The sequence below is a fragment of the Phodopus roborovskii genome, unplaced genomic scaffold (genome assembly GCF_943737965.1).
Source record: "Phodopus roborovskii unplaced genomic scaffold, PHOROB, whole genome shotgun sequence".
NCBI classification, from domain to species: domain Eukaryota; kingdom Metazoa; phylum Chordata; class Mammalia; order Rodentia; family Cricetidae; genus Phodopus; species Phodopus roborovskii.
Window position 1 is genome coordinate 36829272 of NW_026126540.1, and position 27696 is coordinate 36856967.

The 27696-nt window shown below is 37.9% G+C and overlaps 2 protein-coding genes across 6 annotated transcripts in view; one reads left to right on the plus strand and one right to left on the minus strand.

Moving 5' to 3' along the window:
* Positions 1 to 647, minus strand: part of Cept1 (choline/ethanolamine phosphotransferase 1) — a 41526-nt gene extending 40879 nt beyond the window's left edge. For both annotated transcript variants that reach the window (XM_051199171.1, XM_051199172.1), the window contains exon 1: positions 516 to 647. The gene's annotated coding sequence lies outside the window, so the exon portion shown is untranslated. The remainder of the gene's footprint in view (positions 1 to 515) is intronic.
* Positions 615 to 27506, plus strand: Dram2 (DNA damage regulated autophagy modulator 2). 4 transcript variants are annotated; one of them, XM_051199174.1, is made up of 10 exons: positions 615 to 762; positions 2576 to 2645; positions 4872 to 5010; positions 9689 to 9833; positions 16410 to 16477; positions 18764 to 18903; positions 23630 to 23807; positions 24538 to 24620; positions 26200 to 26292; positions 26783 to 27506. In XM_051199174.1, exons 4-10 carry the CDS (start codon positions 9703 to 9705, stop codon positions 26888 to 26890), a joined length of 801 nt encoding a protein of 266 aa, XP_051055131.1. In that variant the 5' UTR covers positions 615 to 762; positions 2576 to 2645; positions 4872 to 5010; positions 9689 to 9702; the 3' UTR covers positions 26891 to 27506. The 4 variants fall into 4 exon arrangements, with proteins under 4 accessions (XP_051055131.1, XP_051055133.1, XP_051055132.1 ...); XM_051199176.1 differs by having other exon boundaries at positions 4879 to 5010; XM_051199175.1 differs by lacking the exon at positions 615 to 762 and adding an exon at positions 846 to 971.
* Positions 27507 to 27696: the final 190 nt, after the last annotated feature.

Consider the following 27696-nt stretch of genomic DNA (forward strand, 5'->3'; position numbering starts at 1 on the left):
AATATAGGCTGAAATTTCTAGAAAAGTTGCTCAACAAGAAAGCGTGGCCCAAGCCAGGAAGCATCACCACCGACTTCCAAAGAGAAGGCAACGACGACACAGGATGCTGCACGGTTCGTGGACTTGGCAACACCGGGCCAGGAGGGTGTGGACCTGCCCGGCAAGGTCGGTTCCGCGCGGCCAGCGCCCCAGCCCTTAGCTCACCCCGGGCCGCCCTGGGGTGCTGCCTCCCGGGACCCGGGGCTCGCACACCGCGCAGGCGCCCCTCCACCTCCGACTCGACTCCAGAGCCCTCAGGACCGCCGGCGTCGCCCCTCGCCCTCCCCACAACCCCGCGCGCGAGGCCACCGGGCGCCAGCAAGGACGGTGTTCGCCTCAACTAGTCCGTCAGCAGCCACCCAGTAATGTCCAGCCCAGAGCCTCCTGCCCTCGTTGCATTCCGCCCGGGAGAAACGCACCCCACCACGTCCGCCACATCCCCGCCACTTCCCCAGGCCGGGCCCCCGCTGCCTTACCCCGACCCAACAAGCACAAGCCTAGAAATAGCAACTCCGAGCTCAGCCGATTGACTGACTGATAGGCGGCAGCACGATCACGACACTTTCACGATTGCCGTAAAGCGGTGGCTCAGCAAGGGCTGCTGCGCGTCTCCGAGCTGCCTGGGAGCGCGCCCCGGGGCTCCGCCCAGACTCCTGCAGCGAGCCGGGTCTGCGTGCTGAGGCTGGAGCTGGCGGGTCGAGGACAGGAAAGGAAGACCCAGAGGTGGGTGGCGGAGAATGGCTGGCCTAGCCCCGAGCTGGGGTGTCTAGCGGAGGCTGCGGCGGAAGATGGGCATTAAAGGTTCAGGCGGGACCTCGGCGCGAGCCCCCATCGCCCCGGGGAGCACGAGCCTCACCTGGCTTCGGATTGCACTTGACCCTTCGCGGGCCAGCTCCGGGAACCCGGTCGCGATGGATGACAACCAGGCTGAGGTCTCCGCGCCCACTTTTTCTCTCCTTGGTACCTCTACCATCAGCGTACTCCAAGTGGTGCTTCGTGCCAAACTTGACTTCGCTGGTATTTTCCCTGTCTCAGGCAGAGCGAAGCTCTTTTACTACAAGACTTGCAAAAAAGGGGGGTGGTTGGGGGGGTGGGTTGTGAGGGGAAGAAAGAAAAAGTGTCTTAGACACTCTGCTTTTGTTGAAGCAGCTAACGAAACCTTTCCGTACCCTTTGTCATCCCTGGACCCTTATTTCTAGTTAGTGGGGGCTGGGGAAGTTCGAAATGGAGCTCAGTGGTGACCTTGTGTTTACACAGAGCTCAGTGTCTAACCCATGATTGTGTTTCAGGGAGTGGTCCCTATCTGAAAGAAAATTTTAGTCCTGTGAATTCTAACAGCCGCGCTCCTTTGAAAAACAGTGAGCCAAGAATAAGTTTTCCAGCTTTCCCAGTTTTAATTTATAAAGAAGTACCCAAATGTAAAAAATTCTTATTTCTCCCCCGTGTAACTAGATGCTTTAGGATTAGCCAGTAGAAAATACTACTTTTGTCAAGAGGCCATATTAGAATTCAGGAAAATAGTCATTTTTATGCTTTGTTTGGGCCTAATGGTCCTGTGCACTTCTGAAAACAGCCTGAGGCCACCTGTTTGTTCACTTGGAATGTCCAGAGTTTACATTTTTATTATTCTTTAGTTGTCATCATTTAGTGGCTTTTAAGTGTTTATGAAAAAGAAGTAACTGGATTTCTGAATCATGGAACTTTAAAAAAAGCAGAGAAGATGGGTGAGAGATGCAATACAGTTTGTTAAAATTCTTACTGTTGTCTAAAGTTTTCTTATATTGTCAAGTAGTTTTAAAGCTTTCTTTCCTTTTTTTTTTTTTTTTGGTACTGGAAATTGAACTTAAGGCCTCTTGTTTGCTATGCAAACACGCTAGCCACCTCCTTAAAAGGGTTCTTGACTGTTTTAGCTCTTAAAATGGTTGACCATTTTAATTCTAGTCTACTTGGTGGGAAATTTTTCTCATGCTTTAGCTTTCAGAGGTGAGGGTTCAGAGGCAGTTAGTACTCTTCCTTACCCATCCTGTGTACTTCATTAATTGTCTCTGGCAGATGCTACAGTATTTTAAGCCCTGCTTTGCCTCTAAACTGTCCATTTAAACAGCTAGAATCTTCAAAGCCTAAACAGATACAAGAACATCATACCTAGAAGAAATCCATACACAGCCATGTGTGGGTAGTTATGATTGCAAAATTTATAAAGAATTATAGTATTTTTTTACTTATTTTAAATTGGAGTACTGTCTCTCAGAAATTAAGTACTTTACCTGAAGTCCAATAACTAGAAAGTCACAATTGTGAGATTTTTAAAAATTTGTCTCCTGTTGGAACAGTAAGAAAATTGACTTCTTACAGTTAAAACATTTTTTTAATTACAGATGGTAGATCACTGATATTAATAATTTCAAGCATCAACTGTTTAAAGAAAAACATTTTGTTCATAATGCAACATTCTAGTGTTCAGACCACAGATACTGTTTGTTCACTGGCTTAAAATCATGTGGTTAAAATAATAACATATTTTCTTTGTATTTAGATTTCAATATTTGCAAAAGGAACAAGTCTGGGCATTCTGAAGATTGGAATTTTGTGAACTTATAAAATAGGTAATTTATCTTTCACATTGTAAAAAGGAGTAAATACTAACCACCTAACATCTATTATCTCATTTAGTATTTTAATAAACCTTACTGTAACAGCTATTCTTCAGACTGTTTAACAAATAATATTGAGGCTTTGAGATGGTTCAGCATGTAAGATAATCACCAGCAAGTCTGAGAACCTGAGTTCAATCCCTCAGACACACATAGTAGAAGAAAGCTGATTCCTGAAATTTATTCTCTGGCCACATGGCATGTACACACACACACACACCCACACACCACATAAATGTAATTTAAAGTATTTGATAATATTAAAAGCTGCTAATGACAGTACATCACCAGTGTGCTATGTTCTTTCCTTGTTGTCATAGTAACTTCTATAATAACTATGTAGCACAGTCTGGTGGAACTTTTCCATGATAAGGAAACATCCTGTACTTTTACTGTCTTGTTGCTAGCCACTAGACAGGCTCTGAGCATTTGTATTGTGATGAATACAACATAGGAACTAATTTGAAATTTTATTATATATTAATTTCAATAACTGTGTGTACCTTTCTATTAACTACTGCATGGATGGTGGTTGCAGTCTGTGCTGAAATTATTTCCATTTTTTTAAAAAGAGAAATTGGCTCAGATGAATTTTGAAGCTTGCCCAATATCACACAGTTTTATTTTTTAAAAAGTGTTAATGTGGGGGAATAGGTAATTTGGAAATGCAGATTGAATGGATGGAGGGGGAGAAAAGCAGTTCAGTCAGGAATGAAGATCAAAACAAGAGTGGCTACACCGTAGAGTGGGTAGAAGGATGGAAGAAAGGAATAAATGACTTACAGAAATAGAATCACTGTTATTTAGTGATAGCATGTAAGGGGTTTTGGAGAGAGCCTACTCTGCAAGAGTCCCAAAAATCAGAAAAAAAAAATGATAATGCAACTTATTTAAACAAAAAATACAAGTCCAGTGACTGGAGTTTGATGGTTTGGTGTCAGTTTTTCATTCATTCAACTATTAAATAAAATTCAAGTAAGTGATGAGGGGTGAGTTCATGTGTTTGCATTTGGCAAAGTGGAATCTCACTCTTTCACTTCAGATACCTTGTAAATGTTCATGCTATAGAAGTAAAGAGCTATAGGCATGCAAGTCAAATTTCCTCAGGAAGTGCTTGCTTCTTCTACATGCAAAGAGATTGGCAAAGGTTGTGCATAGAAGATAGCATTTCTGCCTTGTGTTTCTGTATGTGCTGGTGCACTTGTATGCATTTGGTTGTGAGGACAGATGGCAGCCTCAGATGTCATGTACCTTTTTAAAGATGGAATGGCTCACTGGCCCGGTATTTGCCACATAGCTTAGGCTGACTAGTGAGCCCCAGAAATCCTGTCTCTTCGTCCTCAGCATGAGAATTGTAAGCACTTTGTCATACCCGGCTCTTATTTACTTGAATTCTGGGTTAAACTGAACTATCTATCTAGCCCTCTGCTGCATTTTGAATGTTAAAAAGGATCTATAAATCTAGAAGTAAAAAAAAAAAAAAAAAACAGTAAAATGGGGAAGAGGTTATCTGACTAGTAGTGGGATGAGCAAAATGTTTGAAGATATCCTTGACCCAAACATCTAAATTCTGAATAATTTATATTAGCTTTTTAAATGCAAAACACATTTTCTATGAAAGAAAATGGAATTTCTTAGCCAGGCATGGTGGCTCATGTCTGTAATCCCAGAACTTGGAGGTAAGACAGGAGGATTTTAAGTTTGAGGTACCTTAGACAATAATGTATTCCAGGCCAGCTAGAACTCAATGATAAAACCTTATGTTAATCAACCACATTTAGCAAAACAAGGAAAGGGAAACCCTCCAGGCTGAAAAATCAAGCAAGGAACTGAAGCAAGAGAGATAAACTAGCTGTTATCTTCTTTGAAAGCATTTGACTTATAACAGAAAAAGAACAGTGAAGGACAAGGAAGGGAGGATTCATACCTGGATCTCCTGGTTGCATGACCAAGACAGCATTTTTATAGTTTATGCAAATGGTATCAGGTTTCAAGTAAGTAATACTTTCATAAGGTAAAATGCAAATGTTTCCTCTTAATTATATAACCCATATCCTTTGAACTGCCTTTTCTCAAATTTAGCCAGGGTCTATCTTTACACAGTCTGTGAATGAGGGACCAGAATAATCTCTCCCTCTTGGCAAAGAGAGATCACTGAAATTTGTCTATTTTCTTAAGTCTCTAGGTGGAAGAATCAAGATACTATCTGAGAACTAGAAACTGTATAAAGCCTACCATCATTGAGTCAAAGTTCAAGTTTACAGTCTACATGGTCTGAAAGACTAGAAGCCAAAGAATTAACACAAAATTGACCCAGGTTAGTAATAACTCCAAGTGTTTAGCAAGATCAAATGCAGACTCTCCATGGAATAATTCATTTATTCAGTGTGTGTGTGTGTGTGTGTGTGTGTGTGTGTGTGTATGGTGTGTGCATGTGGTGTGTGTATGGTGTGAATGTTCCTGTTCAGGTGTATATGGTGAGGTCAGAGGACAACTTATGAGAGTTCTGGGACTCAAACTCAACACTAAGTTTCTTAGAACTAGTCGTTTAAGAGTTTTTCCATTCATAACTCTTACCAGAGAAAATTTTACATGATGTTGGGTATATAGTTACATGAACTATGTAAGCAAATCAAATGTTGATAATAAAATCATAAAGAAATTTATTTTAAAACAGTTTTTTGATATACATATGATTTTACCATTTATGAAAAATGTAGCAAATATGAGTGCTAATGTGACAGATGAACTTGTTTAGTTGTACATTAAAGATTAAGTCACTAAATATTTGATACTCTAAGGCAGTATTTCTCAATTTGTGGGCCGTACCCCCTTTGGGGTCAAACAACCCTTTCACAGGGTTGCCTAAGACAATCGGAAAACACAGATAATTACATTGTGATTCATAACAGTAGCAAAACTATAGTTATCAAGTAGCAATGAAAATAATTTTATGGTTGGGGTCAACAAAACATGAGGAACTGTATAACAGCATTAGGGTCACAGCATTAGGAAGGTTGAGAACCACTGATCTAGAGCAAAGTGCATCCTCTGGGTTTTGCAGAGCTGATAGATTTTAATTTATCCTATTTATGCTGCTTTGCAAAATTATGTAGTACAAGGTAGCAGAAGTCCATTTAGAACTATTTTATTTGCTAGAAATTTTGTCCTAGTCCCAAACTGCAATCATTTAATGACTTTTTTTTGTTTGTTTTGGCTCAAATCTGTAAATCTGAACTTTAAAAATCAAGTATTCTAACACATTTCAGTCAGGATATACTAATCAGATGCTACACACTGAGGAATGACAGGAAAATATGAAAGTATTTGTTTTCTGTAATTAAACCATTATGCTTCTTTAAGAACAGAAAACTTTGTAATAGCTAATATGAAATAGCTTTGAATCTGAGCGAGGTGTTTCAGGCAATGTTCACTGATAGTTGAGTACATGGTGCAAAATGTAACTTGTGTGATCAGAGCCAAAGCTGCACAGAAGTTGTGCAATACAAGCCCAGGCAAACACATGCAGGTTTTTCTGGGTTTATTACACTGTTGAATTTGGATTGTTTGATTGTTGTATGTTTAGAAACCTTTTCCTGTTTACCAGATTTTTCATGATCCATAATTTAAGGAGCTAGAATTTAGAATACTTTCAGATTTAAGATCACACAAATGCAAGCTCATACTTGGAAGCCATAAATCATGCTGGGACGGTATTACAGTTTGTGGAGCACCCAGCATGCAGGAAACCCTGGGTTAGATTCCTGGTACTGCATAAACTGGATGTGATGGCACAGGCCTATAATTCTGGCACCTAAGCGATGGAGATGATCATGAGTTCATACACTTTCTTGACTACATAGGGAGCTTGTACCCAGTCTAGAATTAAAAAAAAAAAAAAAATCATGTTTTTCTATTTTTGGAGTTTTACAGTTAATATAGTTTTTTATTTTATAGGGACTTCTGTGATCAATTTTGAGTTAATGATTTATAGAATTATAGTGTATGACTTATTATTTCATACATAGGACAAGTTAGTCCAGTACTGTTTGTATACCGGATAGCCTTTGCTTGATTACATTGTCTTTATTCCTTTGCTAAATAAAGATTTCTTGACTCTGTCTAACAAAGAAAGTGGGAAGGAAGGGAGGAAGGGAGGGAGGGAGGGAGGAAGGAAGAAGAGAAGGAGGGAGGGAGAAAGACAAAAAGAAAGGAAGAACTGTTTAAAAAAATACATATTGGAGACTATATGCCATCATATTACAGGTTTCTAAGAGGTCAAGCTCTAAGAAAAGCACATGTAAGACTTAACAAAATCAACAGATAATAGGGTTCCTACAGACTTGAGAAGAATTATTGGAAACAGGAATTAAAGTAGCATTTAAGAGCTGACGAAGGAATGTTACCCATCAGGCTTATTCTCTCCAAAACCTACTTTAGAAAAAGCACCTATAGTATATTGGCAAGGAATTGCCAAGAATAAATAGATAAATGAAAATGTTGAGAGATCATTAAGGACATTTAGAAAAAGGGAAAAACTCTAGGAGATTATAACAGTTTCGACAGGAAATTACTTGGATCAAACTTATGCTGGTAGCTTTTTGGAGCAAAGGGAAAGCAGCTTTCTTAGCAATGTAAATATGCTTATTTTGCAACTTATCATATGATTGAAGCAGATGACAAGTTGCAAGTGGCTGAGATTTCACTATTGGGAAAGTCAGCCTGAGACACGGAAGTAGAAGATTGTGGAGCATTAGTCAGACTCAAGGAATTTGAATTGGTATTTACAGGAATTATAAAGTTGATGGGAAATACTAGGAACAATCACTTTTAAATTTATGTTTTTAGCAATTAAGTCTCTAAATATTTAAGTAAATGAAGATATAATTCATATTCTTGGCTTGTTATACATAACATCTTGGCATGTAGTATATATTTATTTTTTTTTTAACCTTTTGTATAGGAACCAGAAATATAATAGTGTCTAAAATAATTGTTTCTTGTTCTCCTAAAACTGAAGTTTAGTGAGGAAGGAAAACCAAACAAGGTGTTACCATTCAGTGTGATTGGTGTCCTTGTTGGTGAAGTACAGGCTGCTGCTGGAAACATCAGGACACTGAGCTAAAGGTAGACTTGGAAAATGTGTAGAGGTTAGAGCTGGAGGGATGACTAGGCAGTTCAGAGCACTGGCCCAGATGGCTCGGTTTTATACCATCCATGGACATATTACTCACAGGCAGGTCCAGCAAGTAGTTCTTCTCCCTGGGTGGGGAAGTAAAGAAAGGTTTCTTGAAATAGCAGAGCAGCTGTTTTTCAGTCATGGGAACTCTTGCTGTCATGCAAATAGTCCTCCACTTCCCCTTTACCATTTACTTTCCCAAGCTCTCTACCTATTGACTTCCCAGTGTTATCCAGGCTGCTGTGGACCACAGTGGGAGCCCTGGGTGGATTTACTAGCAGCATGCCTTCCTTGTCATCCTGTTCCTGCTGCAGTGCCCCCACTCGTCTTGATAAAGGAAATCCAAACCGGGCAGGGATGGCCCTATGCTGGGCTTGTCACCCTGGTCTTCCTGCATTTTTGCATTTTGAAGCCCTACATCCTTTGCTGACTTCTCTCCATCACCCACAGTCACAAGTCAAACTCTGGACTGTATCTTCTTGAGAAACTGATATAGCTCAGTTGGTAGATGATTTACTTTGTATACATATCCAAAGCCCCGAGTTTGAGCCTCAGAACCTCATCAACCAGATATGGTGTGGTATACACTTGGAATCCCAACAATTAAGGTAGCCAGCCTGGAATGCTTGAGACCTTGTTTCAGAGAGAGGCATACTGACACATATAGGCAGGCAGACTGAGCCTGAGGTGGGAAAGTCACTGACCTCTGGATGTCAGAGGTTTAGGTTCAACCCGACTGACAAAAAAAAAAAAAAAAAAAGTCTGTTTGGCTCCAAACACCACATTTCTCATTTACTATGAGGGCCTGGATGAGAGGGATGAGGTCCAGAAATCCTGACCAGGGAAACTATTGGTCTGCTGCAGAATATACTACAAATTGACAATCCCCACCTGCCCATGGTAAGTCAAGAGCCTCTGTCTTCCCATCTAGATGTCTTCTGTGGAATACAGGCATCCTCCACTATTTTTGTTCATCTGATTGGTCTGTTTTGGATTTTGAACTGAAACTGTGTTACAGAATCAGGATTGATTAATGTCAATCTTTCCTTCTAAGGATGGCTAGAGGCTACAACTGCCCAGCCAGCTCATCAGTATATAAGGTATTTGCCAGTCTAGAAATTACAAAGACTTTAGTAGTTTTCTTTTCCCTAAGAAGCAGAAGACCACATTAATTGATTTTAGACCAATTGTAGATTGAGAATATTAGGGAGAAAAACAAAACAAAACAAAACCAACTGTATTGTAGATGTAAGATATTTTTATTATCTGAGTAACATTATGACAGCTGTCTTATTGATTTGCATTATTATAATATAGATGTGACCTAAAATGTATGGGGTATATGTAGACTATAGGCAAATCCTATGCATTTTGTATGAAGGACTTGAACATTTTTATATTTTTGTATTAGTGAGGTACTGATGATACGGAAGGGTAGCTTTATACTTAACAGCACTACAAAGTTCAGTTAGAAAGTTATTCTAATAATCTGGTCAAAGCTGAAAGTGGTTTAGGTAGAATAGTAGCAATGAAGATGGAGAGAAGGTAGACTGCAAAGAAATAATAGGAGAGGAATCAGGATTGGTACTTAGTTATGTGTGAAATGATAGGTGGAAAGCAAGTTTCTGCTGTGGCCAGTAGGTGAGTCTTAGCTCTGAAAAAATAATGCCGGGATAATATGTAAAGGAGGCTTGCAGGGTAAGAGTACAAATGTGAGCATGCTTGCAGAACGAGAGTACAAGTTTTGTGGAGTGGGTGACTTAACGAGTGGAAAAACTTGTGCATTACTATTTCTCATTTGTATTTTCTGCTGTAGACAACCTGTTTGAAATGTGGTGGTTTCAGCAAGGCCTCTGTTTCCTGCCATCAGCACTTGTAATTTGGACATTTGCTACCTTCATATTCTCATACATTACTGCAGTAACACTCCACCATGTTGATCCTGCATTGCCTTATATCAGGTCAGTGAAACATATTGGTCTTTTAGAAGTAACCCCCACCTTCAGAACTGGAATTGAAAGACAGGTCCAGGTAAGTGCCCCACCACCATGCTACTTTCCCAGACCATGGAGAGTCTTTATCACTAATTGGTAATTTACATTGAATCTGGCCCTTCAGTTTTCATTTGAAAATTCAAGTTTTTATGTTGCCATTATAGCAAAGCTAACATTTGATTCTCTCCATGTAATGGAGAGATATAGGAACAGTGGGATAAGTCAGTTAATAAGTCTAATCTCTTAGTGACTTATCTTCTAAGTAAGTGCTTGAGCTTGCCTCAGAAACTAGGAATAGACCTACTTTCCTCTTAAAGTTAATAAATGTTGCAAACAATAGTAACATTAGGAAAACATAGTAGTACTGGCAAATATTTATTAATTTATTGTGTGACAAGGTAATGTTCTAAGTACTCTTCATACCTTAGGTAATCGAATCCTTATATCATCCATATAAGGTAGAAAAATTTATCCTCGTTTAAGAAGAGAGGCTCTGTAATCCTCCTCTGTAACTGTAATATATATTTGAAATAACCAACTTAAGGAGAAAAGGTTTGCTTTGTCTCACAGTTGTAGCGCCTTCAGACCATGATTAATGGGTACCATTGCTTTGTCATGGCAATAATACATAGGGAACAAAAGCACTAACCTCATGACCTGAAAGCAAAAGCAAGGAGGACAGAGCTTTGTAATTCCCTTTAAGTGTCCATACCCAATGACCTAAACACCTGTTAATGGGCCTCACATCTTAAACGACCTACAGACTACCCATAATACTTCCTTGTAGACTATACTTTGAACATGTTCAATAGCTATATCACAGAAATAAGGTAATGGAAAAGTATGTGATTTGTTCAATGATACACAACTCATTCAGTCATGGAATCAAGACTTTTACCTTCAGTTTTATTCTAGGGACTGTGTTCCTACTTTTCATGACCTGCTGGCTAGATATTTCTGACAAAATAGTTATCAATAGTTACTGTTTTTTTTTTTTTTTTTGAAATTTCAAAACTACTAACAATTTAACTATGGGGGTGTTACATGAACTGTGTCATAACCACTTTTAAATTTCATTCTTATGAGTGTTTATCAGGCAGTTTATATGTACAGCATATATACTTAGTGCCAGCCAGATAAGTTCATCAAAGCTCTTGGGACTGGAGTTACAGAGGGTTGTAAGCAGCCATGTGAGTGCTGAAAACTGAACCCAGGTCGTTTGTAAGAGCTGCAAGTGCTGTCAACTGCTGAGCCACCTTTCTAGCCCTCCTCTTCCCATCTTTTTAAAATACAGAAGCGGCAAGTAATTATTGCAACAAAATTTTAACAAGATGATGTTGCGTATAAACTAGGGCTAACTTTGCCATTAATGCTTGCTGTTGCAGAGGATCCACATTGGATTCCCAGGTCCCACATGGAGTGACTCCCAACTACCCGTAACTCCAGTTTCAGTTTCAGGGGACTTGATGCATTCTTCTAGCCCACACAGGTACACACACATAAACATAAATTCAGAATGAGAATTAAGAAAAAAAAGAGTGAATGGGCTGAGCTTCAAGAGTCTACTTGAAGAAAGGGAGGAACAATGACATGAGCAAAGGTGCCAAGATAAGTTTGGGGAAACTCACAGGAACAGCTGACCTGAGCTAGTGGGAGCTCACTGACTCTGGACTGACATCAGGATTCTGCATAGGACCAAAGTAGGTCCTCTGAATGTAGGTGACAGTTATGTGGCTTGAGCACTCTGTGGGGCCACTGGCACTGATGCCAGCATTTATCCCAAGTATTTGAACTTCCTTTGTGAAGCGCATTCTCTTTGGAGGGATACCTTGATTAGCCTAGATATAGCAGAGAAGGCCTTGGTCCTTTATCAAAGTAAGGTATCAGAGTTCACTGATTCCCCATGGGAAGCCTTACCCTCTCTGTGGAGTAGATAGGGAATGGGGCGGAGGGAAGGAAGAGGTTGCAGGAGGAGGGGAGGGAGTGGGAACTGGGATTGGTATGTAAAATGAGAAAAGGTTGTTTTTAAAATAAATAAAATGGAAGTCCCTTTTTCACACCTGAAGTTCCACCTCTGAAAGTGATAGGTGGTTTGGTAGCTTTTCTTCCAGAGTTTGTTTTTGTCATCCATGTCTTTAAAGAGTTCTTTTTCCCTTTTTCTTATTGTTATTTTTTTTTACTCTGTAATTTTCATTTTTAAAAATAATAAGTTATTACCATCTCCCCTGTAACGATGAAGGTTTTTCCTGCCGGCCTGGACCCACCATGGCGCCAGCCCCAAATAACACACAGAAACTCTGTATTTGATATAATGCTGTTGACCAGTTACTGGTTTCTTATTGGCTACATCTGTCTTAATTATTAACCCATTTTTATTAATCTAAGTACTTCCATGTGGTCTTATCTTACCTGAGGGAGAGGCCGGCGTTCTGCTCTCTCCATCTTCCATCTTGACTCCTCCCTACTACTTCCTCTCTCCTCCTTGTCTCCTACTCCCGCCTATCTTCCTTTCCTATTGGCCAACAGTGCTTTATTCATTAACCAATATGAGAAACATATTTACAGAATGACATCGCCCATCACTCCCCTTCTGGCTTTTAGAAATAATGTGATAATAAAGACCCCATTACATAACTTTACATACTGTGCTGAAATGTAGGTATATTTATCTATGTAGTATTGCTGGGTAGACAACAAGGTAAAAAGACTTTGACTTTGACACTTTCAGACATGCTTATACACTCACAAAGAGAATATGAGAAAAATCATAATTATGAATGGTTTCTAAGATACTAGAGTTTATGAATAAAATGTTTATAAGAAAAAGATGAATTAAATATGGAGAGAGGAAGAGTTAAAGGAATTAAACAGGGTTAGAGGTGGTGAAAACACCATCACTAAGTACAACTCAGCAGGCCCTCGTGCTTTCATCTAAATGATTCTCTGGATTTTATATATATACATATATATATATATGTATTTGAAGCCTTTGAAACATCATCTTAGAGACACTGAATCAATTACTTTTTTTTTTTTCGTTGTTGTTATTTGGACCTTTGTCTAAATAGTATTTTTATGCTATGTTTATTGCAATTTTTTATTTCCTCATTTATTTCTTATGAATAACCTTTTTAACACAGAAAACAGCAAACTTTTAAAAAGTGATAAACCAGAAGGTTCAGTTGAGCTATTAAAACAGCCATTGCCAAACAGGTGTGCTTCAGAAGGGGTACCATATGGCTGTGGTTTCTGTAGTGGAGATAACACACAAAGGTCATACACAAATTAGGTGCACTTAGAACCCACAGTTTTTCTTTTATGATTTTAAATGTTCATTTCTAGTAAAAATTTAACAATAACCCTTGTGTTAGAGAAACACATAGCCCAAGGATCCAAACAAATTCCTTGTAGCTCTGCAAGAAGATGTATATTTAAGATTGATGAGGGCCTGTCAGCATTTTTATTTCCCCTTCTGGAAACCTGTTTTCTTACATTCAGAGCTTTCTGTAACTTAGGAGCTAATGAGTGTCTTTTGAATGTTTCAGTTCTCTGTTGGTCTCGTCTGTGATCTTTCCAAGTTCCCTGGACACCCCCACCCCGCCCCATCTCCTTTTGCTTTTATTTTTCTGATAATAAGCTCTGTATTGCCCTGAACTCTTTCTCTAATGCTAAGATATTTTCATTGTAGTACCTATTCTCCCCTTAGGCTCATTTCTTTGGTCTGCATGGTACATAACTAAGTTAAGATAAATATGCAAAAGGATTTCCTTTTGGATTGCAGGTGCTATCCAAACAGTTACAGTCACAAAGGACATGAACAAATACAAAATTCATTTCAGAGGTTTGTAAGCAGTGTACTTCAGATAGGGTACCAGCTGTTGGCTGTACAGCAAAGGAAATAGTCCAGGGAAGAGGAACACATAGTGGGAGAGAATCTGATAGAAGATTAATATCCAAAATATGCAAAGAACTAATAAAGAGCCGAGAAAAGGATCCAAGTAAAAACGGGCTGTAGATATGAACAGAATTCAAAAGAAATAAAAATTGCTAAGAAATAGCTCAAAAAGTACTTAACATCCTTAGCAATTAGAGAATGCAAATTAAAACTCCTTTGAGATTTCATCACATACCATTTAAAATGGCTAAAATCAGTTGACAACAAATGATAGCAAGGATGTGGGGAGAGCCCACACTTGCTGTTGATGGGACTGCACCCTGATGGAGCCACCCTGGAGATCAAGGTATAGAATTCTTTCAAAGCTAAAAATTAATCTACTGCATGACCCAGCTATGCCACTCCTTAGCCAATTGCTCAGAGGAATTGATGTCCTGCTCTACAGGTACTTGCTCAGTCATGTTCATTAACAGTTGATTCACAGTATATGGAATTTACATCAAATGGAAGCATCTTAAATGTCTTTCAACTGTTCAGTGAATAATGAAAACGTAGTACAAATATACTATAAAATATTATTAAGCTGTAATCAAAAATTAAATTATGAAATTTTCAGGTAAATGGATTGAGCTAGGTAATCCTGATCCAGAAAAAAATGTTGCATGTTCTCTGTCATCTGCAGTTCCTAGCTCCAAATCTTCAGATGTGAGTACATATTCTGGAGCAGTTGCAGAAACCAAGAAAGTAAAAAGGGACTGTGGAGGGAGGGAAGGAGCTCAAGAGCAAGATACAGGTCCGCAAAACAGAAAGGAGAGGAAGAATAATAATACTGTAGATATTTGAAAAAAGGCACATGGAATCATACTATTTTATGTTTGTCTGAACTTACTTTGTGTGTGTGTGTGTGTGTGTGTGTGTGTGTGTGTGTGTGTGTGTGTGTGTGTGTGTGTGCCAATATGTAGTTTAAATGAAAATTTACCACTTGGAGTGGTAGAATTCTCCCTGCAACAGCCATAGACTACCTAGCAAAACTCAAGTGCTAGACATGAGAACCTTCCTTTATGTTGTTGGTCAGGGGAGTCCAAACTACTTACCAATGAGAAGAGTCTATTGCTGTTGTCCTTGATTGCCTCACAGAATGTGAAGCTAAGTCCCTAATGCTGAAGACCCATGTACTTTAGACACAAGACTCAGACAAAATTTAAGCTGAATCTGACCTGGAAGCCTTCTTCCTGAAAAACTAGCTTTCATGGTACTACAATGTGCTATGCAAGCTGAAAAAGGAGAAAAGCAATCAGTGGTCCTACCCAGTTATGATACCTACAAACTACAACAATGACCAACATGACAAAGATATCTGTAAAGGTACAATAGTCGTACTTATATCAGGGCACTAACCAACAATTGTATAATCTGTAATACTTTACTTCAAGACTAACCACCTTGTCTTTTTAATCTGTATAATAATTTTAGGAAAAAGGAAACAGTAATGCTTATTGAGTGTCTCCACTTTGCTGGATAGTTTACATGAGTTATCTCACATTTTATTTCATTCTTGTATTGATCCAGCAAAGCTGGGAATAAATGAATAGTTCCATTTAGCAGATGAAAAAAAATAGTGTTAAGGAGCTAAAAGAATGTATTGAAAGATTTACACTTTTTAAATAGTTTGTTTTCGATCGGAATCTGTGTAGTAGTCCGCAGTACCTTGGAGGATAGGAATGTATCATGATCTGTTGAAATACAATGTAGTAAGTGGTTTGTCAGTCATGGAGGACTGGTCCAAGGTTAAAAGTAAGAAGATGCTCAAAATCAGTCCTGACTATGAGTTCCATGAGGGTAGAAGTTTCATCTACCTTGTTATCCTCTCTACTCCTGTCCCAGAAAATGATCACTGTGCTGGTTTGAAGGAGTGACACTACTAGGAAGTGTGACCTTGAGGGAGGAAGTGTGTCACCAGGGGTGGGCTTTGAGGTTTCAGAAGCTCAAGTCAGGCCCAGCATCACTCTTCCTGCTCCCTGCTGATCCAGATGTAAAACTCTTGACTCCTCCAACATGTCTGCCTGCATACTGCCATGCTTCCCACCATGATGATAATGGACTAAACCTCTGAACCTGTAAGCCAGCCCTAATTAAATGTTCTTCTTTATAAGAATTGTTGTGGTCATTGTGTCTCTTCATAGCAGTGAAAACCCTAACTATAGACAATAACTGATAAATGGTATTTGATAAGCATTTTAAATGACCAGTTGATGAACAAGTGTTATTTGAAGTTCAGGCAATCAACAACAGGTACAAAGAGACAAGAGCTATGAAAGGCAGTGCTGCTTACAGAATATTCCAGTGAGGCTGATACATTGATATATTTATGTACCTAATTTTGGATAAATGCAGAATGTACATTTAACATATTAAGGATAATCTTTTTTCTAATTGGTTTCTGTTGATTTCTGGTATGTGGTAATGAAAAGATCTGAAATAGTAGAAAAGGGGCAGACAGATATTTATAAACTAAAGTTTTGTTCTCCTTATAAATATGTGAGTTAAGTTCAGGGACTTTTAAGGTATAAAGGCTTTCTAAATAGACCTTGTTATGTATGGTAGGGTATTTAGTGTAAGAATCTTACATACTTTTCTCTGTCTTTTAGTGACACTGGTACAGTACCTCCAGAAAGATGCCTCTTTGGAGTGATGCTAAATATTGCTGCAGTTTTAGGTAAGTAATAGAAGAGGGAATGGTTTTAACACTCAAATGAATAGTCAAATTGCTGACTTCTTTTAAAATTGTTATCACTGCTTATTTTCTAGTTATACTTGAAAATGTGTTACTACTAAATTGTGGGTTATAGTTATGTTTTTGAAAAAAGAGAAGAAATCCTTGGTTATATAATGATAAACATTGCTGCCTGCCAAATCAGGGGAGAACCCAGATTTTTATTAATTAGTAAAATATTTTGCCATCAAATATGATCATTTAAAGTAATTTCATTTGTCAATTCAATAAATTTGCTTGCATGAAAAAATAAATTAGGACTAGACAGATGACTCAGGAGGTTGAGGTACTGGCTACTGAGCCTGATAACCTTGAGTAGTTTGATCCCCGGATCCTTCCTACCTTGGGAAGGAGAGAACCAACTATCAAAGGCTGTCTAGTGCCTTACACTCACTCACTCACTCACTCATACCACAAACAAACAAATAAAAAAACAAATAAATGTAAAAGACCATTGAAGAAATTGAAGTTAGGAAAAATAATTTATTTTTTATATATATTTATTATTTTTTCTCATTTTACATATTGATCCCAGTTCCCTCTCCCTCCCAAATCCCCTGACCCCCACCCCAATCCACAGGGAGGGTGGTGTCCTCCAGAAGGGATCATCAAAATCTGTCAAGTCATTTGGAGCAGGGTCTAGACCCTCCCTCCTGCCTCTAGGCTAAGGAAGTATCCCTCTATGGGGAATATGCTCCCAAAGTCCTTTCTTGCACTAGGGATACATCCTGGCAGTCAGAGGTCCCTTAGATTGCCCAGGCCTTCTCACTGAGGCCCATGTTCAGGGGGTCTGAGTCGGTCTTATGCTGGTTTCCCAGCTACCAGTCTGGGGTTCCATGAGCTCTCCCTTGTTCAGATCAACTGTCTCTGTGGGTTTCTGTAGCCTGGTCTTGACCCCTTTTCTTATCACTCCTCCCTCTCTGCAGCTGGATTCCAGGCATTTGACTCAGTGTTTAGCTGTGGGTGTCTGCTTCTGTTTCTATCAGCTACCAGTGTTAGTGTTACCCCAAGATATTTTATGTTGTTTGTGTGTGTCGTAAAGGGTGATGTTTCGCTGATTTCTTTCTCAGCCCCTTTATCGTCTGTATATAGTAGGGCTGATTTTTTTTGAGTTTATCTTGTATCCTAATTTGCTTAAGGAGTTCCCTGATAGTTTTTCGGGTCAGTTATGTAAACTCATATCATCTGCAAATAGTGACAGTTTGACTTCTTCCTTTCTAATTTGTATCCCCTTGATCTCCTTTTGTTGTCTTATTGCTTTAGCTAGAACTTCAAGTACAGTATTGAAGAGATATGGAGAGAGTTGGCATCTTTGTCTTGTTCCTGATTTTAGAGGAATTGCCTTAAGCTTCTCTCCATTCAGTTTGATGTTGGCTATTGGTTTACTGTATATTGTTTTTATTATGTTTAGGTATGTTCCTGTTATCCCTGATCTTTCCAAGACCTTTATCATGAAAGGGTGTTGGATTTTGTCAAAGGCTTTTTCAGCATCTAGTGAGATGATCATGTGGCTTTTCTTTTTCAGGTTGTTTATATGGTGGATCACATTGATAGATTTTTGTATGTTGAACCATCCCTGCATCCCTGTAACGAAGGAAAAATAATTTATAAAAATATTTTTTCTCTTTAAATTCTTCAGAAACTTATCTACATAGCATGTATCTGTCATGTTTATTATACTGCAGTCTTGTTTGGCAATAACCTTGCAGTAGAAAGTTTGATTTGGCCCTTTTTTGAAATGTGAGCATATAAAGCAGGCTCTATTTTTCTTGTGTAATTGACTGCTGTGCCTTCATGAACCCACCTATGGAACCCTGAAATAAAACAGTACAAGAATGAAGAGTGAAGCTTTTTGTTTGTTTTACTTACACACGTCCCATCTGGATTCTACCATTGACTTTGATGGTGATCCTAAAAATATTATGGGTATAATATAATAAGAATATCATGAAACTTTTTTTCAGAACACATCAAACTTTTTGTCTAAATTTTATACTAAGCAGTTGTAGACATGAGACTCAGGAAAGGCAAATGGCTTGCTCAGGCACACAGGTGACTATAAAAGTTCTTTAAGATCTACAACTGTTTTTGTGTTCTCCTTTCAAATTTCTGTTCAAAGGACAATCTGTGTTTCTGGGTAGAGCTCACCTTTGTGTGTGAACTCTTCGCTGGCATTTTATTCCCCTGGTTACTCATTACTTCGTTGTTTTTCAAATTTTCTCTTCCCAGGTATTGCTACCATGTATGTTCGTTACAAACAAGTTCATGCACTGAATCCTGAAGAGAACCTAATCATCAAATTCAACAAAGCTGGCCTTGTACTTGGGATACTGAGTTGTTTAGGACTTTCTCTTGTGGCAAATTTCCAGGTTTGTTTTTTAACTAAGATGGTTATTTTCCTGAAATTCTTGCATGTCTGTGGTAAAATGTAAAGCTGAGCTGTTCAGTCACATGCTGCTCCTGTCTCTTTGCCTAACAGAATTAAGTACCATTTTAAAGAAACAGCTACTTTAACTAGTAGAGTTATCCATATTCAGTGATCTGAACTGTTTGTCAGTGCAGTCAGGACAGACTTCATCATACTTAGAGGAGGTTACCTCAAAATCAGACAGAACTGATATACATTGTAAGTGACACATTGCAGATCTAAAATTGGTGTTTTGTTTTCTGCATTCATTCTTATTCACGTCACCATACCAGTCCTCTCGGCTCTATCATTTTGAATCAGCTGTCTCTTGGTTATACCTCCTCCTTCAACTTTGGACATTTTGAACATTCTGACTCTTACTCATGGCTTCCCTTCTGTCCCTTTTATCCACAGATGCTAGCATCACCCAAATATACACGTGTTCTCCTTCTTTCTGTGTAAGGTTTTGCCACTTAAAGTGGTGAATATTATCACCTACCTTTTATCCCTCCTTTATGATTTGGGGGTGAAGGGTGCTGGGAGGAAAGTTTAGCCCTGTGGTGAATGTGGTGATGATTTTCTGATTACACTCTTAAATATTTAAGTGCTTCTGCTTCTCATTATTTTCATTATTTTTATTTTTCTTTCCTTTCTTGCCAATTCTTTTGAAGGATTGTTGATCTGTATTCACTCTTACTTCCCTTTACTCAATACTCCATTAAAAATAGTTCTCTGTTGTCTTCCTTAAATATCTGAATGAAAAGTAATTTGATGAACTCAGCTGTTTAATCTGATCAAAGGTCATCTCTATTCTGGTTCTCTAGCCTCATTTTTATATCATGGTATTTTGTTTTTTTTTAAGATTTATTTATTATGTATAGTGTTACCTGCATGTATGCCTGTAGACCAGAAGAGGGCACCAGATCCCATTACAGATGGTTGTGAGCCATCATGTGGTTGCTGGGAAATGAACTCAGGACTCTGGAAGAACAGTCAGTGCTCTTAACCACTGAGCTATCTCTCCAGCCCCCTGTATCACTATGTTCTTAACATTGCTGCTGTATATAATGCCTGCCCGCTTTGTTTATTTAGCCCCTTTACATAAGTACTCAAGCGTACTACAAGCTTCAGACCTAAGTAAATTCAGACCTCAATGTAGACCACAATTTCCTAGGAAGTCTTTTTTGCTGACTCCTACTGTGTGTATTCTGAGTTTTCTTTTTGTATTCTCTAGTCCTGGAAAGCTTATCATTTCTGCTTCTTACTTGAATCTATTTTTTATTAGTAGTGTCTATTTTCCTATTCACATTTTAGTGTATTTCTCATTAAGTGTAAGTGCAATTGTTTGCTACCACTGTAACTCCAGCACCTGCTACACTACTTGGTGCATTCAAGTGCTCATTAATTGTTTAGAAATTTTTGAGAAACACTGAAGGTACTTAAAAAGGTTGGGGAAAAGATGTCTTCTCATATGGTTACTTGTGTTCAAGAGAAAGCCCAATAATTATTAGAATGGAGGATTTTAAGTATAATTTAAGTTGAATGCCTTTCAACAGTAAATATGTAAAAGTCAACAAATGAATAATGGGTGGTAATGGTCCTCAATGTTCACTTAGAAAAATGTTTCTCTTCTAGATAAATCCTTCAGGATATTTGGAAGGGAATAATAAGCAGGGAAACTTTATTTAGCTTTCAAGGATTATCCCGTGAAAATACAATGAATTGGATAGTTTCAAAAAGAAACTTAATCTCTCAAAGTAAAGGTATTAGTAGGGCTGGTCTCTCCCATGCTCTTCTCTATTCTATAGATGACTGGTCTAGACCTTCTGCATCTCATTCTAACAGTTATCAGTAATCTTAAGCTCTTTTCCTTTGTTTCCCTAGTTTCTAAAATTATGAAACTAGAGAGTAAGTTGTAGATTTGTTTTTTTTAATATTTAGCTTATTTATACAAATAATTAAAGCTGATAACTACTCATATATATTGAACTTTTCAAAATTAAAAATAATTTTATTTTCATACAATGCATTCTAATCACAATTTTCCCCTCACTCACTTCCTCCCAGATCCTCCCCACCTCTCCACCCATCCAGCTGTCTGACTTTACACCTTCTTTCTGTTTGTAGAAAACAAATAGGCAAAATAAAACAATAAAAACAAATGAACCAGAATAAAACAAACAGAAAATATAGGAGAAACACACACACATACAGTCATTTAAACACACAAACCCACTTAAACACAAAATGTGGGACTATAATATATAAGCAAAGGACCAGTAAGTTTAAAAAAAAAAAATCAAGCAAAGAATTATGAGACAAAAAAAAAAAAAAAAAAAAAAAAGAGAGAGAGAGAAAAGTCTGCAAAATCCCATTGAGTTTGTTTAATGCTGGTCATCCTGCCCTTAAGTGTGCTTTGTATACTTAGCAGAGACTCCATTTGGAGAAAATTAAGTTTTCTTTTGTGAGCAGTTGTTAATTTGAGATAGCTTAATGGTTAAGGATGGGACATATGTCTACTTCCTCTCTCAGTGCTGGCACGCCATCTGGCTTGTACCTGTGCAGATCCTGTGCATGTTGCCAGTCTCTGTGAATTCATGTGTGTCAGTACTGTTGTATCTGGAAAGCACTGGCTCCTTGATGTCTTCTATCCCCTTCTATCCCCTCTGTCTCTTATACTTTCTGTCTCCTCCTCTGCAATGCTCCCTGATCCCTGAGGGAAGGGGTTGATGAAGATAATCCCATTTAGGATTTAGTGTTTCAAGGTCTCTTACTCACTACATATTGGCCAATTGTGGGTCTCAGTATTCCTTTCCCTCTCCTGCAGGAGGAAATTGGTCTACTTATAGGTGAGTGAGACACTGACCTAAGACTATAGCAGAATGTCATTAAGAGTTATTTTATTGCTATGTCCCTTTAGTGGAACAGTAGTATTTATTTTTCCCCTAGGCCCATGACCTGTCTAATCTCAAGGTTCTTGACCACCCAGTGTCAGACATGGGTTCCATCCCATAAAGTAGGCTTTAAGTCCAATCAGCTAGTCATTGGTTACTCCTACAACTTTTGTACCACTATTGAACCAGTGTATCTTGCACCATTGTAGAATGAAGGGTTTGCTGCTGGGTTAGTGTTTATATCTCTTCTTAGGTAGCATGCAGAGTACCACCTATTATCATGAACAATAGTCAGTAAGTGTAATGGCTCTAGTTAGGTAACAGCATGGCTTCTCCATGTTCAATGAGACTTGTAGATGTTGTCTTTAGCAATAAAACCTCATCATCAGTTTGTAGAGAGCAATCAATTTCTTTGTCAATAGTCCGAGTTTTTGTGGGGGTTCTTATTAGGCTCCTTAGGCTAACAACTCAATTAGATATAACCATTCATGGCACTGAAAGTTTCACTTGATGGCAAGAGATCTTCTTGGGTTTTGTCTCTCCCTGTTATTTTGTGATTCTATTAGATTTCTTTCATATATGTATGTATTTTAAGAAACTTCTACTGTAATTGGTTTCTATAAGACCCCCTCAAATGACTGTTAGTGTTAGCTGTCCCTCCTTACCTTCCTTCTGTTTCCATTTAATTTTATACACCTCCATTTCTATTTTTAATACAGCAAATACTTTCCCTCTATTCTTTAGTTTTTGTCTATAATTTAAAGATTTTGTTAAGGAATTATATATTGGCATTGGTTGGGCTATGTCTATATTTAGCTTTCCCACATAAAATATCCAAGGCTTCAAGGAAGGAGCCCACTTTTTCATTAAGAAAAGAAGCTGCTGCCTTTGAGAAATCAAATCTCTGATTTCTGTAAATTGAGAATTTTCTGTAGCAATCAACTGAGGGATAACAAATTAACTGTGTTTGTGGATTGTATGGCTGATGTGAAAGAAGGAAACTGGACCCTGCCTTTCCTTTATTTTCTTAGTCTTTAATCTCCCTTTGCGCCAAGTGTTAGATTTGCCTTTTCTACCAAAGGAAGTACAAATACTACTAATTAAAAACAAACAAACAAACAAAAAGAAAAAACCTCAATGATTTTAAATATTGTTTATAGAAATTTGATATTGCTGGTTGTTACTTTTAAACAGATGGAACACATAGTGTTAGAAATTGGATATAAGAAAATAAGGGGAAGACATTGTAACTTAGAATAATTCCTGTGGCATAATCAATAACAAATTAGTGCCATGAAGGCTTTAAGTTACATTTAAATTTAAACTCTCTTCCCCTGATATCCTTAGCTCTCTGCTTTTAACCTACTTACCTTTTTCTATTATTATTATTACCATTTTGTACCTTATTATGGAATAGCCTTATTTCTGGTTTATTATTATTTTTGTGTACCTTCACTAGAACATAAGCTATGAGGGCTGAGTGTCTGTTTCACTTAATTTGCATATTAATAAGTTAATCACTTAATTTGCATATTAATAAGTTTAAAAAATATTTGATACCAAATAGGACTCAAGAAAAATGTTAAGTCAAAAAGTAACCAAAAGTCATGGATACTTGTTACCATTGTAACTGTTGGTAAATGAAGTCATCTGGTTTCATTGTAATATTCCAGTGCTTTGGGGAAGTGATTTTTGAATCCAGAGCTTGTCCACTCAGCAAATATGTGGCTTGCGCCTTTAAATTGATGTGAATGAGTTTCTCTCACTGAGTGACTTCTTTTTTCTGCTTCTCAGAAATCAACACTGTTTGTTGCACATGTATGTGGAGCTGTGCTTGCTTTTAGTATGGGTTCATTATACATGTTTGTTCAGACCATCATTTCCTACCAAATGCAACCTAAAATTCACAGCAAACAAGTCTTCTGGGTCAGACTGCTGTTGGTTATCTGGTGTGGAGTAAGTGCACTTAGCAGTATCCTTTGTTGTAAAGTGTGGTTTATTGTGCAAAGAGGATAGAAGAACAAAACAAGTGAGTAGAATAGGTACAATATAAGTGCCAGTTTGTTAATGTTAATATTTTATGTGTATGGGTGTTTTACCCACATGTATTTTGTATGTGTATCATGTGCATACCTAGTAACCACCAGTATCAGAAGAGGGTATCAGATACCATAGATTTGGATTTATGGATGGTTGTGAAATACCATAGGTCTTGGGAATTGAGTCTTGATCCTCTGTAAAAGCAACATGTTCTCTTAACTGCTGAGGCATTATTTCAGCATTACCCACTCCCTACCCCACCAACACCCTTTAAAGTCATTTTAGGGTAATGAAAGTTACACATTTGTGCATGAAATTCAGACAGAAATAAAGTAACACAAATAATGTTTAGCATAGTCATAATTAATAGAAATCAAGGTAGAATTATTATGCTCATTACAGAAAATTTTCAATGGAAATTTATGGTCAAGCTGCTGCTGTTTGATCAAAGAGGAAAGGTCATGATGATGTTAACCATTTCCTGTGAGCCCTTTGGATACATCTTTAGTTTTAATACTGCCATATGACATTACTTCTTTAAAGAATTAGGATTGGACCATAGCTACAAATGGGTAAGCTAGCCTTTAAAGTGATTTGTTGTTGTTAGGATTTACAAGTTTAAATCTTCAGGTCTCTGAGATTTTTCCTTGACTTTTTTATAGTGCTGACTTGCTCATCAATTTTGTACAGTAGTGATTTTGGTGCTGATGTAGTACAGAAACTACACTGGAACCCTGAGGACAAAGTAAGAGCTTAAAGTCTATCGTGTGTGTGTGTGTGTGTGTGTGTGTGTGTGTGTGTGTGTGTGTGTGTGTAATTTTTTTAAGTATTTATTTTCATTTTAAATTTATCTTTATTTGTATGTATCTGTACATCATATATGTGTGGATACCTGTAGGCCAAAAGAGGGCATTGGATCTCTTAGAGCTATATTTACATGCAAATATGAATTGCCCAACATTGGAGCTTGGAACCCAACTTGGTTCCTCTGGAAGAACAGCAAGCACTCTTAACCATTGAGCCATCTCTCCAAACCTGTGTCATATATGTTGTAAGTTAGTGTACAAACTCTAAAAATAGACCTTATAAAAATTTATAGTGAGTATTCTTTGACTTTTCCTAGTGTCATTTTTATGAATTTTATGGAGATACAGACACATTTATGTATACTTTGTATGCACATGCATTAGAGAGAGTGTGAGTGTGTGTGTTTGTGTGTGTGTGTGTATACTTGAAAGGCAGAGGACAGTCTTCAGGTGTCATTCCTCAGGTGCTGCCCAGCTTATTTTTTGGGACAGAATCTCTCACTGGCTTAGGGTTTGCTGATGTGGCTGTGCTGTCTGGCCACCAACTCCAATAATTTGCCTGGTTCTAGCTCCCCAGTTCTAGGGTCAGAAGCATGTACCGTTACACTGGCTTTTTTCTGTGGTTCTGGGGAGAGAGGGAAGCTCCTCATGTGTTCATATCAAGCACTACCAACTGAGCATCTCTCCATACTCCCTCCAAATATACCTTTTTGTTGCTGGAGGTTTCTTGTCCCGCCAGGTCCCACCCCTTTAAGCACTAAATAAGCACACAAAGACATATATTAATTTATACAACTGTTTGCCAATGGCTAGGGCTTCTTATTGGCTAGCTCTGTTAATTATTAACACATTTCTATAAATTATGTATTTCCACTTACTAGAGAATGCTTGGCACATCTTATCTTCCTGGTCTTTACATGGCATCTCTTTTGGTCTCTCTCTGCCTACCTTTCCTCCCTCGTCTCCTAGTCCCACCTGTCTTCCTGCCTCTCTTGGCCAAACAGTGTTTTATTCAACCAATAAGAGAAACATACATACAGACAGACATCACCCATCACTTTTTAAAGATTTACAGTGAAGGGGATCAAACCAAGGGTCTTGTACAAGCTAGGCACAGCTTGTTTAGTTGGGTCTTTGGAGTGGGGGTATATTTTTAATTTCACTATATAGTATGGCTGACCTTAAATTTGTGATCTTCATTCAGCCTCCTCCGTGTAAGGATTATATGTGTTGATTTATGAATTTTATAGCTCGGGGAAAGAAGGTAAATTTTTGGTTTTACAATGGAGTCTCTTTTGTCTTGGTTATTTAGTGGAAATTATATTTAATCTAAGTGAAACTCAGACATCTAGTATGATTTAGGAGGTGTATTCATATCTACTGCAGTTCTCAAAACATATTCACAACTCAAAGCTAGATTTTCAGAAGGAAGATTGATCTATAAGAAGTTGATGTTGCTTAGTTTGAGTGTTTGAATAAAACTTCACAGAACTATCCTGTTTTTCCTCTTTGATTGAGGGGTATGTGCTCCACATGGTCACTACTGCAGCAGAATGGTCTATGTCATTTTCCTTCTTCGGATTTTTCCTGACTTACATTCGTGATTTTCAGGTAAGAAAATAGTTTGCATTTTATTCAGTAAAGCTTCATGTGGAATATCAGAGTATTTCATTGGCTGATTCCTTGTTCTTTATGAAAATTAGCAATTTAAAGTCTGTCACCAGAGACAGTGATACAAGAAGAGGAATTTCTGGTGAAATTATTTCTGGGTTTGATGAAGTAGTGTGTTACAAGTAAATTTCAGCCTTGATAATGAAATTGCAAAACATATCTGAAGAAAGTCTTCAGTAGACTTCTGTAATCTGTGTGCATTCATATAGGCCCAGCCCTACCACATAGTTTTACGAGAAAACCAGGAGACTCACTGAGGCAAGAAGCTGATTTTCCCATTCCACTTGGTGTCAGCTTGTGGCAGTGACTTCCTGTTCCTCATCAGATCCATTTTTATCTCTGACTCCATAAAGGAGACTGTGGAGCATAGTGAAGAGATAGTCTCTCATAAGAACCAAACTTCTCTGAATAATTTTCTTTTCTGTTCCAGAAAATTACTTTGCGGGTGGAAGCCAATTTACATGGATTAACCCTCTATGACACTGCTCCTTGCCCTGTAACCAATGAAAGAACACCACTGCTTTCCAGAGACTTTTAATGAAGATAAAAACTACTTCTGTGATAATTATGATTCTCAGGGATTTGAGAAAGATGCACAACAGTTGCTCATTATATTCTGAAAATTTGGATCAGTTAATCAAGGCTGACAGTGACATTAATGAACGATGATAATCAAGAGAAATGTAATAAACCATCTGATAAGTTTTTTTAAAGATGTCACTAAGAAGATTATCTAGAAATATTTATGCCTAGACTTTTTTTTTATCTTAGAAAATAAAACCAAAGGATAATACCATTGTAGTGTTGCTACTTTGTTGAAGAAAAACAGACTAAAGAACATCAAGTTGTCTGTATCATTGGCCTTAAATATTTCATCAGTCATTTTAAAAGCATCTTTGTTATGAACACTTATATGGGAGACATTTTCCATGACCCATAATTACCAGCATTGGTCAGCAGATCATTTGGAATCAGTGTTTGATGTTGAAGTTTTACCTTATTAAGACATTTCTTATAGTGCTTAAACATGTCATCATTATTGTTGTTGTGTAATCATCCCCCTACCCCCTGTAAATAGGATATGGCATAAGTTCTTTGATGGCTTCAATTTTGCACACACAAATAAAGTCAATGGGCCTTTATTTGATTCTGGGCATATGAGTATTAACAGATCTATCATACATTCTTCCAAAAATTTCATGGAGTCTTGTCTCCAAGATTAGAGTTTTAATTACCAGTGACACAAAGATATTTGTTGAAAATATACTACCATCTTGTTCTTTATAAAAGTAAACATTGGCTGATGACATTGCAGTCTGACAACCTGAATTTAATATGTGGGTC

Excerpts from the sequence above, each read along its gene's own strand:
- Dram2 (XM_051199174.1), top strand. The coding sequence starts at position 9,703 with ATGTGGTGGTTTCAGCAAGGCCTCTGTTTCCTGCCATCAGCACTTGTA. Across the intron at positions 18,904-23,629 it reads CTCTTGTGGCAAATTTCCAG|AAATCAACACTGTTTGTTGC; the intron begins GTTTGTTTTTTA and ends TCTGCTTCTCAG. Across the intron at positions 23,808-24,537 it reads TGGAGTAAGTGCACTTAGCA|TGCTGACTTGCTCATCAATT; the intron begins GTATCCTTTGTT and ends ACTTTTTTATAG.